The sequence below is a fragment of the Physella acuta genome, unplaced genomic scaffold (genome assembly GCF_028476545.2).
Source record: "Physella acuta isolate Inbredline_101_S28 unplaced genomic scaffold, ASM2847654v3 ptg000017l, whole genome shotgun sequence".
NCBI classification, from domain to species: Eukaryota; Metazoa; Mollusca; class Gastropoda; family Physidae; genus Physella; species Physella acuta.
In genome coordinates, this window is record NW_026731537.1 from 4787968 (window position 1) to 4802421 (window position 14454).

Below are 14454 nucleotides of genomic sequence, written 5' to 3' on the forward strand. Positions count from 1 at the left end.
AACTTCCGTTAGAACATAGATGGGTGGAATCATGAAATTTGTTTTAATTGACTGAACTTAGTAAAAAAAATAATCACAAGAATAAAAACAAAAGAACCATAGCACATGAGTAATACTAGTTGGCAGAACGGAATCCATTGACAATTCAATAAATAACTCATGCACACAAGTTTTAATCACAAAAATATTGTATCATAAATAGTTACAATAATTATGCAAGAACAGCGGCAATAAAGCAACAATCAAAAAAAAAAAAAAAAAATTCTTTTAAATCCGTTTTTACAAAACATCTCTGAAATAGTGAAAAAAAAACAAACAAATGTTCTCTTTAAAGTAGTAAGAAGACTTAATTTCGTAGATAAAATTTAGGGTTGGAGAGGTCTGTAAAAAAAAAAACGGTAGCATGTATAGGCTTGGATACACAACAGCCAGACAAGAACATCAAGAATTTACCAACCGTCAAATATTTACTCCATGATTTGGAAAAAACCCGTATTTTACAGCGGTAAAATAATTTACCAGCAACTTTGCACTCACATCATTGTATACACAAATAACTGTTGTACTTAGTGCAGGCATCAAATTAAAACCAGAGGGAAAAAAATGATAAATCTAAGTGTTTCTGCAGACGCTCATAACAGTTTCACTTCAATGTCACAGGCAGTTCTATCTGTCCACCACAATTTTGGTCCCACAATGTAAGTTCAGAGTAAAGATAGCGATTAAATATTGTCAAAATGTTCCGAAAATTCACAACAGTTATTATAAAAATATTTATTTATAAATACAGAAAAACAAGAGCAGCTATTTTGTGTAGGTAACAAGAAAACAACAATTATGTTCAATTTTAAAATCTCATTCATATGATACAATGAGCAATAAATACTGAACAAAAAACTAGGTTAATACTTTTTCCATTTTTCTTTACCCAGTAACAAATGATGCTCTGATATAAAATATTTTTTAACTAATTTCAGTGACCAGCAATTGCTAGGAAAATTTCTTAACACAAAGGGTAAAAAAAAAGGTTTAACATTTAAATTTTTAACAATACATTTAGCTATTGTTTACACTACAAAAAGTTTTAAAATAAACAACCATTTCTGAGCAATTCAAATCAAAACAGCAGCGAATTCTTTACAAAGGGAAAAGTTGGAAGAGGTTTTTCTGTACACATTCTGTCACTTTCAAATGTATAGATGGTTTTTTATAAACTTAAGAGATTCCTTGAAGAAAATTTAGAAACATCAAAGTCATTCACAAATACTATTAGTACAAAATTAGCACACACAGTGTTTTATATTCAAACATTAAATGTAGTGTAGTGCTGTGTATCAAGTTACATCCATTGTTCAGTTTGATTCCCATTGTTCTAGGCAAGACTTTATTCACCAACTGATGGTTTATTGGCTGAGGTTTACAATTACAAAATCATTACAAACTACTTGCATCCAGCCTAGTATAATAAATGTTCAGACTCAAGAATACAGTCATTACTAGCATTCAATACAAAGTAATAATTTTTCAAGCACACCAAGTCACAGTTGTCCCAATCACTCACATCCAATCAGTAAAAATATTTCTTCACACAAAACCTGTCCACATAACCTTTTGATTCCAGTCATTTCTTCATTCATGCATGACTAGTGAAATTCTCCCTTAGTTTTATCAACATTTATTCTCCGTGATCACTAAATGCTACACTGTTATTATAAAGACAGGGCTACAACTTATCTGCTTAAATCAATAAGACAAAGCTACAAGTGATTAGCTTAAACCAATAAGACAAGGCTACAACTGATATACAAAAATTCTCTTTTAAAATTGGAATACCTACAGTATAAAAAATAATATCTAAATTAACAATCTAATTTTTTTTTTAAATAATAGGGTATTACAAGCTCAATAACTATGTCTAAATTTGCATTTCAAAACAAAGTTTAGACAGTAAGTACTTTGAAATAAGTACTAACCAAGAATCAAAACACAAAAAAATAAATTTGCTAGAGGAAACATTACTAAGCCATCTCCTTAAATGGCTGAAAATCAATAAGAATTATACATGAGTTTAACAATATTTAAAAAAAAAATAGCAGTTCTCAGAACTGCCAGATATGCACTAAAAATCTTCCCTAAAGAAATACTTAGGTTCATAGTGTTCTGATAAATAAAAACAATATTTGAAAACGAATTGAATACATCAACAATGAAATTAGAATACTTTGAATGAAAAAAAAAAATATCATTACATATCCATCAACTGATCAAATAATTTTAAAAAGCCTCCAAGTCCTGAAAATTATATTTAAGAACAAAAACACTTCTGTTTGGTGAAACATTCACAAACCAATGGTGGTATTCTAGATCTAGATTCACAAACAGCTTTGATATGTTAACTTAAAGATTATTCATCAGTTGAAATAAGTAGCACTAAAATGGGAAACTGTACTGCACTTAATAATCCTATTATTCTACCAATAAAGTGAAAGGTGGTAAATAAAAAAAACATGAATCATATGTTTGTTATATATGAAACAAGTTTCTACAAGTTTGGTTTTCATCCTCTAATTCACATCTTATCTTTATATCACTAAGTTAAGAGATCTTTAAAAAATACCTCTAGTACACGACTAAAATCAATCACAAATCAATCAATCTAGACAAATGTCCTGAGATCACCTTAGCAGTAATGTAGCCAAAATGTCATGGAATAAATTAAATCCCCAAATACTACAGTTGGGGCTTGTACAGCCTACAAAACATTAATTATTAAGAATCTTTCTGAATTGTCTTTCACTAGAGTAGATGAGGAGAAACTCATACAATAAAATTGCTAAATACAAATAAAACCATTTAAAAACCCCACAAGATTAACTAAAAATTATATGTAATTAGAGATAACAAGTTATTTAAAAGTTAGTAAGCAAGAAAATGGAATGAGTATCTTTAATGTTGATGATCCTAATCTTTAAAATTTACCTCGTTAAGCTCTTCCTCATCTGATTAAAAATGAAACTAACTATATTATCCTATTTCAATTTGCCTCGTTTAGCTCAAATAATCATTATCTTTAAAATCTTCCTCATTTAGCTCAAATAATCCTCATCTTTAAAATCTGCCTGCCTCATTTAGCTCAAATAATCATTATCTTTAAACTCTGCTTGCCTCATTAAGCCCTCTTTAATAATCCTCATCTTTAAAATCTGCCTCGTTAAGTTCCTCTTCATCCAGAGACTCCTTAGAGCCGGTCATGACGTCCTGTACAACGTTGTCAGCTGGGTTGTAGGGGGGGAGCATTGTCATCATCTGTTCTGGGTTCAACCAGGGTTTAAAGCTGGGGTTGTTTTTGGCCTTCCATGTGTGGTAGGTTTTAGCTGCTTTATAGATACGGTTGATGACCTGTGGGAGATTGGAGTTGCAACAGGTTAGTTTGAACATAATCAAGATTTCTTTGATATCCAAGATATTAATCTTGCGTTAACCTTATATGCATAGTCACAATGTTCAAAGAATCCATATCTAGGTAATATTTTAGCACATTTTTTTATTTTTTAAGCATTTTTCATCATTTTATCCCAGCTGGTAAGGAGTTATGTCAGTTTCACTAGAAGTCATTAGTCTCATTAGAAGATAACAGTGGCAACAGATGAATAAACAGAATTCATTGAAATAAAGTTCAAATACAGTCAAAAGTGTAAAAATAATTTTAATGTCAACTTTTTGTCAAATGAATACAAACAGCAACTATTTAAACACCGTGACTAAGATTTGCATATTCTTCTGATAGGTACAGATTTGGTTTATTTTGTTTTTAATAGCGATTCCCACACAATTTTTTTTGTGAGGTCTTTTTTTATATTTTAAAAACAAATTATAATTCAAAAATATTAAAAAAATATAAAACAATGAAAAACAGGCTAACATCAAATATATCCTGAAATCCACAAGAACTATTTCAAAGATGCAAGAGTAAAACAAGCCTAGTAAAATATAAAATGATTTTTCGAATAAGTAAGATACTTTGGAGTTTTTTGTTATCAATTTATAATAACACATAATTATGGGCATTTTTTTTTAATGCACATAAAATTGTTATTTAAAGTCTATTTAAAAGAAATAACATTAATCTTTCCATTGTAATAACAAATAGGGAATACATTTAACTTAAGCAGTGTTTTGCAAAAAAAAAAAATCACTTCAATAACAAATAACAACTTGAATGGACTAGTTAAAAGGGATCACCCATGGCTGTTTGAGTTACATAGCAACTATGGCTGATTTTTGGTTTTTAAATTTGTTTTCTTGTAAAATTAAGGGTAAAAGTTAGTTTCATTTCTATCCAAAGTGTAATTGTCAGAAATATGAAATAACCATCTGGCGTTTTTATACCAAGCAAATTATTTGCAGCTTTCCTAAGGCAACTTAAATACCTTTAGGTAGATCTAAAAAAAGAACTTATACCAAAAATGTATGCACACCTGAATACATAACTACTAACAATAGCTAAAATCCCAAAATGTATATCGTTAAGTTCCTCCACAAATTTCTTGAAATACAAAGCAAAACATTATGGTGTGGAGGATCCCAAAAATAGAAGGAAATTTAAAAAACAAATGAATAATTCTGTGCCCCAACTTTATCAAGATATTCCATATGAAAGGAAATCATAACAAGCAATACTTACTTTTGGTGCAAACATTTTAGTTAACTTGTTGATAGCCCAGGCTGGTAGGTTACCTGGAATACAAAATTAGGGTTAAGGTTGGCTGTAGTTACATCTACTGGCAAATAACCTAATATACATAGTACATTTCTATCCAAATATTACTCAAATAACAAATTATACATTGTTTGGTAACAGCATAGATGCACAAAGGAAAATCGTGCAACGGAAAACTGTGCAAGGGCATTTTTGTTTTATTAAACTGAGTATTTATAGACATTGACAAAGAGTGAATAGTTGTACATTGTAGCATAAAAAACATTACCACGAAGTATGACAAAATGAAAGTGCATTAGTATAATTAGTTTGTATTAGCGCATTTTCCCGGAAACCTACAAGTTTATATCCAAATATTGCTAAATCATTCATAAATCCATTCTGAAGGGATTGATGAGGATTTAAAAGGTCCATTTTGTAGATAAACAGGGAAAGCAAGTAGTCAAATTTTATTCCAGAAACAACAGCCAAAATATTTTTTTTTCATTTTGAAAAAGATTCAATGAATCAGTTTGCTAGAATTATTTATTCTATAAACAAAAAATAGAAAACATCACACAACAGCTCAAGCAGCTATGTAAACCATAAAAAGGTGTGAAAAATGACACCTTTTCAGACCTCTATCATCTTTTTGTTTGTCCATAAGGTAAATCAAATGTGATTAAGATTTAAGTTCCTCATCCCTATTTCTACTTTTCTACATCATGATAGATAGTATGCATTTTTAAATACTAATTTGTATGTAAAACTAAAAACAAAAAATAAATAACTAAAAAAAAAGGGGGGGGGGGTGATGGAACAACTTTAAAGTTTGTCTGCAGTAAAATGAATGTATTAAAATTTAATACATTCATTTAAATTATAAAAATGTAGATAGGGTTATGTGTAATGCATATGGAGATTTTCAGTCTTGTATGACAAGAGGATTACAGAACCATAGGGCTTGAATTTTTAAGTTTGTAGACAAATGTGAAATAGAGAGATAACATAGAAAGATGGGTAGCCCTTACAATAAAAGACATTGTATTTTATATACACCCAACAAGTGGCTAATCAATAACTTTTTAATGATTAAATCTCATATTACTTAAATCTGGTGTTATTCAAGAACTATCAACACACCAGATTATGTTCTGCTTGTTTGCCTGTCTACTCTTAACAACGTGTCAATCAATACTACAGTTTTAAGTTACAGAAGATACCTGCCCATTTGTTTTGATAACCACCTTCCTTAACATTTCAGGCTAGCCTATTATTCCCCCCTCCCCCAGCTGATGCATGATGATACATAGATTACAAGTGTTCACTCAAACATGAACGACACCTCTGTGCAGAGTGGGTTAATTAGTTAGAATTTAGTACAAGGCTTATTTAGGTGAAATCTGATTACAGATCCATGATGTATTTTTATGTTGTTAAAAGGCTATTTAAAGAGCAAATGGTCAATACAATTCAATGTAAAGTCTGAAAGACATGTTTAAGCCTATCATAAAATGATGTAACAAGATTTTAAACTGGCAATTGCTTTGTTTAGGAAGGGGGTGGACATTGGTCTTTTCTTCAAACATACAGAAATAATTGCTTTAGCTTAATTCAAAATGGACTAACTTAGTGGTAGTATTCCAATCACAATAAACAGTACATTTCTTAGCAAAATTTAAACAAATCAACTAAAATGCTCTTGCATAGTTTTTAAACTACAAATAGAAACAATTTCAATTAAAGTAAACTAAGACAGGCGACTACTTTGTTTATCTATTAGATGGCCACCTAATTTTCTTGGTTAGTTGATAATCTATCATAAGTTGTTTTGGTTTATGGTTTACTAATCCCTTATTCAATTGTAGGTTTGTGCTGAGAACTAGATATCTTGTGGCCTTAACATCAATGTTTAGAGGATATACATTTTTTAAACTTCACTCATCCTTTTTAAAAAAGCAAACACGCACTAAGTAAACAATGAAGGGTTATGAACATGTGACCTGATGACAAATAATATTTACTAGATAAATATTTTAACTTTTGATTCTTAACAAAACTAAAAGGGTTTATCTCTGCATAAAATTTAGCTTAATTTGAAAATTAGCATAAAGTTAAAAATGCTCACCATAGATTTTTTTTTTAAACTTTCAATTTAGATTTCTCAACCCAATCTATGTTTTGTTTTTAGGTTATTATTTCAACCATTAATATTAAAATGGCACATACCGGAATTAAGTTTCAAGAGACTTTTTTTTAACATCCCTCCTTACCTTTGGGGTCAGATTGAGATACATAAGTTAGTTGTGTCTTTTTGTCCTCAAGCTTTGTGATATAATAACCTGTTAGGTATGAGACACCCCTAATGACACCTTTCCTTAGTGGTCGTGCCTGTTAGAAATAATTGAAACAAAAAAAAACCACTTGAATCAATGCTACTTTAAATATAAAAGATTACAGTAAGATAACAAGTCAGACTCAAACAAAGGTGTAAAAATGTTAAAGTACTATGATTTACCGTATGATTCACTGAATGGTTGAATATGATTTTTTCATATCCACAATCCAACCATGACCTCTGAGTAACAAAGTCCCTATTTTTTAGGGGTGCTGGACACCGAACTGAAAGTAAAGAGAATATAAATATATAGTATGGGCAGAGCTCATTTTTTTTTCTAACATAGGTCATAAACTCATCCAACCTTCAACACTGGACCTGACCACACCATCCCAAATGGCAGAGTCATCAGTCAAGGCAAATCTTTTCACTTTGCTGGCTCTATGATATCTTCTATTACCCACCATGCAGTTAGAGAATAGTAGTACACAAATCATTTCTATCACTCCTCTAGCTGCAACACTGATAACTTTCTATATAGCTATAAGAGAGCCTGTCATTTTGTGACCAATGTATCTAGACATTCACATCCACTGAGACAGCATGTCTGTGGTGTAGGGAGATTCTTACTTGCATAGTAGCCAATATCGTTGTTTGGGTTGATGGCACATATTTCAGAGCCTTCCAGCATTGTTTGGTCCCAGGTTTTGCGAAATTGTGGATCATGCAATACATCATATAAGGTAGCAGCATCAATGTCACTGAAGATGCAACGCACCTGCAACCAAAAAAAAAGTAAAAAATGTAACTCAAATTATACTTTTTTAAAACAAGTATTCTTGGTATTTTGAAGGAAAATATGGAAATCAATCAGATAAAGTTCCATGAAAATAATGTCTTAGAAAAATATCTCTGTCAGTCAAAAAAACAAATGAAACAAGCCAACATGTCAATGAGTTTTTAAAACATTTAACCATTTCTCCCCTGTATTAATTTTAAATGTAAATAAACTATGTATAATTGTAAAAATGTTGTTAACTTTAAAGTCACAGCCAAAGAGTGATGAACAGCAGCTGTGCAATATTATTGTGTTAGTTTATAAGACTGATAAACAACTTTTTGTTGAACAAATTTGTTCAGTAAATGACATAATCCCATACTCGATATCACAGTCCCCTCCACCTTCCCCCAAATTAACTCTCTTCCTTGAGAGTTGACACAATTCATATGATTTTTATTTAATTGATGTTTACCCTTAACTATTAAATACACACAAGGTCATATAAAAACGGCCATGTGATATAATTTTGTTAGCATTCATTTGATTCATTGAATACTGCAACTCCTGGAGCTTCATAATCTTCCATTGTATTGTGAGCTAGACCAAGTGTGATTCTTAGTGTCACAGGTTGCATCAGGATTAATCAGACATATGTATGATCAAAAAGGGAAGTCCACTCAAGTTTTTCCATATAAGTAATTGAGTTGTTTACATTGACCAAACAAACTGGAAATACTGGCAAATTTTATTATAGATTTAAATGAACTATTTTTTTTTAATAAAATTTAATCTTAAATAAAGCACCATCCTCACTCCCATTACAAAACCAGACACTCCCTACACCATCAGCTATGTTATGTCATTTACGGATGACTCCTTTTAGTGTCAAAGTGTTTATGTTGATGGCAAATTGTAATGGAAAAATTTTAAACTTGATGTAATTGATAAGTTACTGAGGGCAAACATTCTACAATGAAGATAGTACAAGTTATCCTTTACAAATGATGTCGAGTCAAATCTAAATGACAATTACATACCTTCACCATTTTAAAGTCTGACAAGTCATTGGCTTTTGTCCAGACCATTGTCTGATTTTTATTGACCTCCAGCTTCCAGCCATCTGTGTCCTCACATAGTGATTTAAAATGGCGGAAATCAGAATCTTCTGGAATCTTAACAACACCAACTTTCAGCGACAGTGACGCAGACATTCTTTGTTCTTAAATGTGCAAGTTTATTATCTAGCATGAAAGTACAAAAGAATCTGAAATTTACAAATTGTAATATTATTAATTTTATTTCCTTTAAAAACAAAATCACATGTTTAAATAATTAACCTTCATAAACAACAAAGTTTTTAGTTCTTCTGTAGTGTTCTGCTTTTCAGACCAAAATAACACCAGCATTTTAGTTAGGTTAAGAAATAGGATTGGTTTAATAATTAGGGTAAGGGTTAAATTTGATATCTTGATCAACAGAGTCATATTTGAAGCTCCAAATCATATTTGTTTGTTCTCAAGCTTGTGTTTTTTAACATGAATGTACTTAGTTTGTAAATTGAATATTAGTATTACAGGTGCATCAATAAAAGTTTTAAAATGTTTTATCTAGTAGGGCTGTCAAAAGTTGATAACACAATATTTTCCATGACACTCTTATAGAAAGCTAAAGATAGTTATGATTATATAAACAATTGTATGTATTATAAAAGTTTAAATAAATACAACCAAAAGTGGGGTTGCTTATAATACATATATTACAGTAGTGAGCTTAACTGAAGTTGTTTTCTAAGGGTTTTTATTTCTGTCTTAATTTGTAATCAACTTTTCCAGTTTGTACACACACAAAAACTAATATAATTGTACATTATTAAGAAGAGTTTTTATAAAAACTTCATTGCATGTGTTTTGTATTACCTTTGTACAAGTGTGGGACGGAGTGGTCTAGCGGTAGATAGTTGGACTGCTAACCCATAAGTCTCGAGTTCGAATCCGGGTTCAAGTCAGTAGACCGTCCCTGACTCCACCCAACTCTGATGGGTACCTAACTCACGTTAGGTAAAGGAAAGGCGGCTGGGCATAGTGCTGACAACACTATCTATTCATATGCCGAGGTGACAGAAACAAGTGAACTCTACTTCACTTGACCCATAGACCGTCAGGTTTGAAAGGGAAACTTTACCTTGTACAAATGTAATGTTTTTTGGGTTATTAATATTTTAGTAAACTAGACCAAAACAATATTTGAAAATAAAAGCCAAAATTATCATAGACTATGATATTAGAAAAGTAGTCAATAACAGGGGAATTATAAGAGCAGTTCGAAATGTTATTAAAACTCAAGTTTGTAAACAAAAAGGTTGATATTAGTCAACATATCAACTGCTATTAAAATGATGCCCAATATCATTATGATTATTTTTGTTCTTATTTTTTGTGATGGCTACGAAATAACTGATAGGGCCTACTAACTCAACATTAAGGTTAAACAGTAGGCTGTGGATAATCAGGTAGTCTAATGCCTAAACCCAAAATACACCATGCTAATAACGTGTAGAGGAGATGGAAACAGGCGTTGCTACTGAAATAGCAACTGCTCTGTCTCAACTTGGACTATATTCTGTACCTTTGTCTACCTTTGGCATTGAAATATCACTTTTTGTTAATATTGCTACCATGCTAATAATTGCTGCTTTAACAAACTATAAAGCCTTTATGATGTATTACTGACGATTTCTACAAGAGTTATACTCTACTGGTAATACTACTAAGAAGATTAAATAACTTCTACGTACTTCGTAAAGTGACAAGTCTTAGTTTGAGGGACTTCTAGTAAGTATAGCAGCATAGCTAGAGCAAGGCTCTGACTTATACTTTATTGACTAAAATAAATCCTAGACATTTAGATTTAAGAAGATTTTTCTAGGTAAAATCACGGTACAGCGTCGGTTATTATTCCGGAATTGTACAGCAGTAAAAAACAGTGAAACCATGGCGTAGTCTGTCGAGCCGTTTCGGAAATCACAGAAAATACTGTATCCCATCATTTATTTTATCCATTTTTTTAACAGACAGCTTCATTAGGAAATAATTATTAGGCCTAATTGTAGGCCTAAAGGTTAGATCTAGATCAGACCGAGATTTTATTAGTTATTTTTAGTTTTTTTAGATAAGATCTAGAATCTAGATCTATCTAGAATCTGGGTCTATTTGACACACTATTTGTAAATTAAAATAAAAAATTGTTAGACCCCTTTGTTAGATCTAAATCTAATCTAGTAGCTAGTCTCATAACGCGAGTTGAATTACCTCCCCTGACCCGCTTTTTTATGGCCACTTTCTAGTTCGTTTTTTTCGATCGCGTCTCGGCACTGTTGCTAAAAATAGCATTCGCGCAATACCATACGGGTAAATCTGTTTGGCGCCTGCTACACGTGATAGATCGTTGAATGGCCGACAAGCTGATATAAAAATTATTGCGACCGGATGCGATTTTCGTGGAAATTGAGCTAGATTTAGCAAAAGACAGCTATATTTGTGTAAAATATTATTATTTATACTTCTACTTACACAGATATTTTGATAACTGCAGTTCAGCCGTCCATTTTTCTTTTAAAATGTATCTTTAGAATTTCTGTACCTTTTGGCAATCGGTCAGGAGCATTTGCGCACTAAACCCACCCCCCTACGGCAGATCCGATTTTTTTCCCAGTGAACTCGTACTGACCTCCCACATAGCTAAGATAGTACATTGATACTGATGGGAAAGCCTCTAAATCTGTATTCATACTAGAGATCTAGAAATAAATCTAGATCGTGGAGTTTTTATAATGACTTTTAAATTGAATGTCTCCAGTTTAAGATATTTTTTTTTTCAAAACATAGCTACTTTTAGTACTATATTTAAGTATTTCAAACCCTTTTGGTAGTTTTTTCTTAAACTTAGACCTAGATCTAGTGATTAGATATCTATATTTTGTACTTAGATCTATAACTTGCAGGCCTATTAAAATAATAATAAAACAGTTTGCTTGATAACTTCATTAGGTCATTTCATAAACACAAATGTTATAAACATATAAAAATCACAAAACCATAGGTAATATCTGAATTCTGTAGCCTACCTTACATTTAGGCTAATACTGAATTAAAAAGAAATTACATTAAGGTTTGAAATTAATACAACTTGTAATTAAGAAAGAAAGCTTCAATTCTCTAAATACTACAAGATATAATAACAAACAATGAAACAAATTCAAAGCTTTTTTCAACCCATTTAGTCGAAAAGATTTTTATTTTTTCCGATATTGACCAAAATAAGTTTTTAAAGCTTAGGCCTACTGTTTTTACAAACATAACTCAATTTTATTAGGCCCCTGTAATCATTAATTAAGATTCCTCTGTAGACAAAGCAATCTATTTGGCAGATGAAGTAGAGTTCATGTTTCTTGACCTCGGCATATGAAGTGATTGTCCGTGTGGTCAGCGATATTCACAGCCGCCTTTACTTTTTACCTTTAATTTCCCCAATGTATATCAGGTACCCATCAGAAATGGGTGGACTCTAATTGAATTTTATTAAACAAACATTTTGATAGAGGCCTAGATCTATAATCTATAACATTCCAAACAACATCTGTTCTGTAGAATTTACTTTTCTGCTTCCAAATGCGGTATTTTCCAATTGAAAATTCATCACAAAACATACAATAAATTATATAAATGGCATTTTATAAATTTATATAAGCTATTTACTTTCACCTTGGTGTAAAAAAATGTAGGTATAAGCAAACTGATTTCAATAGTAAGAAAGAATCATGTCTTTTCTTGCTTACTAGCTTCAAAACAAGTGAATTTGACTTTTTACCTGCGTTTTTGGTCGCGTTTCTATATATTTTATTTGCGACACTAAAAAAATTATATTTAATCAACCAATTATGCTAAATTAATAAAATTGGTACTGTTGGATTGCATTTTTAAAGCTCTACAATTATATGCTATTCTTTTTATAATTTGAAGAAAATTGAATTTATATGAGACTAACTAAATCTAGATCTAGATTCTAGATCTAGATTTTTCTAGATCTATCTAAAAAGACAAGACAATACAGTATTCAATACAGATCTACATTTCGTACTTTTTAATATCGATGAGTAGTCTAATACTAATTAAATATTTCCACTTCGACTTATTAAACTTGATCCATTGTGGCTCTTATGAAGTAACACAACGGTGTCTTGGGAAATGCTACAAAGTATTGTACACGACTTGGAGCTGCCGAAAACAGATCTTCGCAACGTCTATTTCCGGTTTACTTATGCTGCTGACTCGATTTGTTTATTTTTTTTTAGTCGCTCAGTAAAAGCCTAGATAAAAATAAGACCAAAATTATAATTATGTTGCCATCAGTGTTTCTTCCAGACTTTTTTCTCCGGGGGGGGGGGGGGGGTGGGGGGCACTTGATATTTTCGAATGGACCGTCAACATTTTCCGGGGGGGGGGGGGGGGGCGGACACTGGTTAAAGTATGTTTTCTATATAAATTCCATTTCGTTCGGGAGGCGGTAGACTTTCTTCGGGGGAGCACCCCAGAAGAGATGCCTGGATGAAACTCTGGTTGCCATTGTGTAGAATCTAGATCTTGCCTGAAGTCTGAAGTGTTTTCTAGTTAGTCATTAGCATTATAAGCTAGTCTAGATTATTATCCTAATAATAATAATTGGTTAACTATTGATTTGGGTTACAATACATTTAGGGCTTAGGCCTACAAATTTAGGGTGTTTTATATAATAAATTGAAGTTAAAAAATAACCATTAGATAAATATTTCGATGCAGTTACATTGACCTAACTACGTAAAATATAACTAAATAATACGTTAATAGCCATGTATAGATAATTATATTGAATTAATAAGTATCCATTAATAATAATGAAGGCTAATTAGAGCGACACAATCCAAATGTGTAAAATGTCATTCCAATGTGTTTTGTTGCCATACTTCTTAAAAATTGAGCCTATTTTTTTTAAAAAAAAAGAAGATTTTAGTCCTATTGGAAAATCAAATCGGTCATGAGTTGGCCTAGATTGGGGTCTGTTTCATTTTTAATTTACTTCTGCGTCAGCCTACACTTATGGAGATAAAAAGTCTAATCTTATCAGTAATTATAATAATAGTGTTTATAGCGGATAGAAGCTGTAACTTGATCGATGCAGGGCTACATGACCTAGCTACGCGAGTCTGATGCCCAAAGTTTCTTCCAGTCATCTTTACGGGGGAGCTTCGCCTCCCTTCGCAAAACTTCTTCCCCCACCCCCCCCCCCCCCCTGAACGAAATAGAATTTATTTAAAAAAATGTATATTACCAGTGTCCGCCTCCACGGTGGAAATTTTTAGCCCCCCCCCCTCCCCCCTCCACACACCAAAAATTACAAGCAGACTTTCTTCCAGGCATCTCTTCGGGGAGGGGGGGGGCTGAAGCGCCCCCCCCCCCCGAAAATTTTTACCCCCCCCCCCCCGAACGAAATGAAATTTATATAATTTATATAGAAAATATATACTTTTAACAGTGTCCGCCCCCTACCCCGAAGAAAATCTACCGCCCCCACCCCCCCCCCCCCGAAAATTTCAAGTGCCCC

The 14454-nt window shown here is 31.9% G+C and overlaps 1 protein-coding gene across 1 annotated transcript; it reads right to left on the reverse strand.

Moving 5' to 3' along the window:
• Positions 1-252: 252 nt before the first annotated feature.
• Positions 253-9030, reverse strand: LOC131938635 (START domain-containing protein 10; the record flags this gene model as incomplete). Its single annotated transcript, XM_059296745.1, is given in 6 exon segments — positions 253-3399; positions 4685-4737; positions 6973-7090; positions 7218-7321; positions 7668-7815; positions 8856-9030. Coding segments are annotated over 6 exon segments (816 nt in total). The 3' UTR covers positions 253-3180.
• Between the last annotated feature and the right edge of the window lie 5424 nt (positions 9031-14454).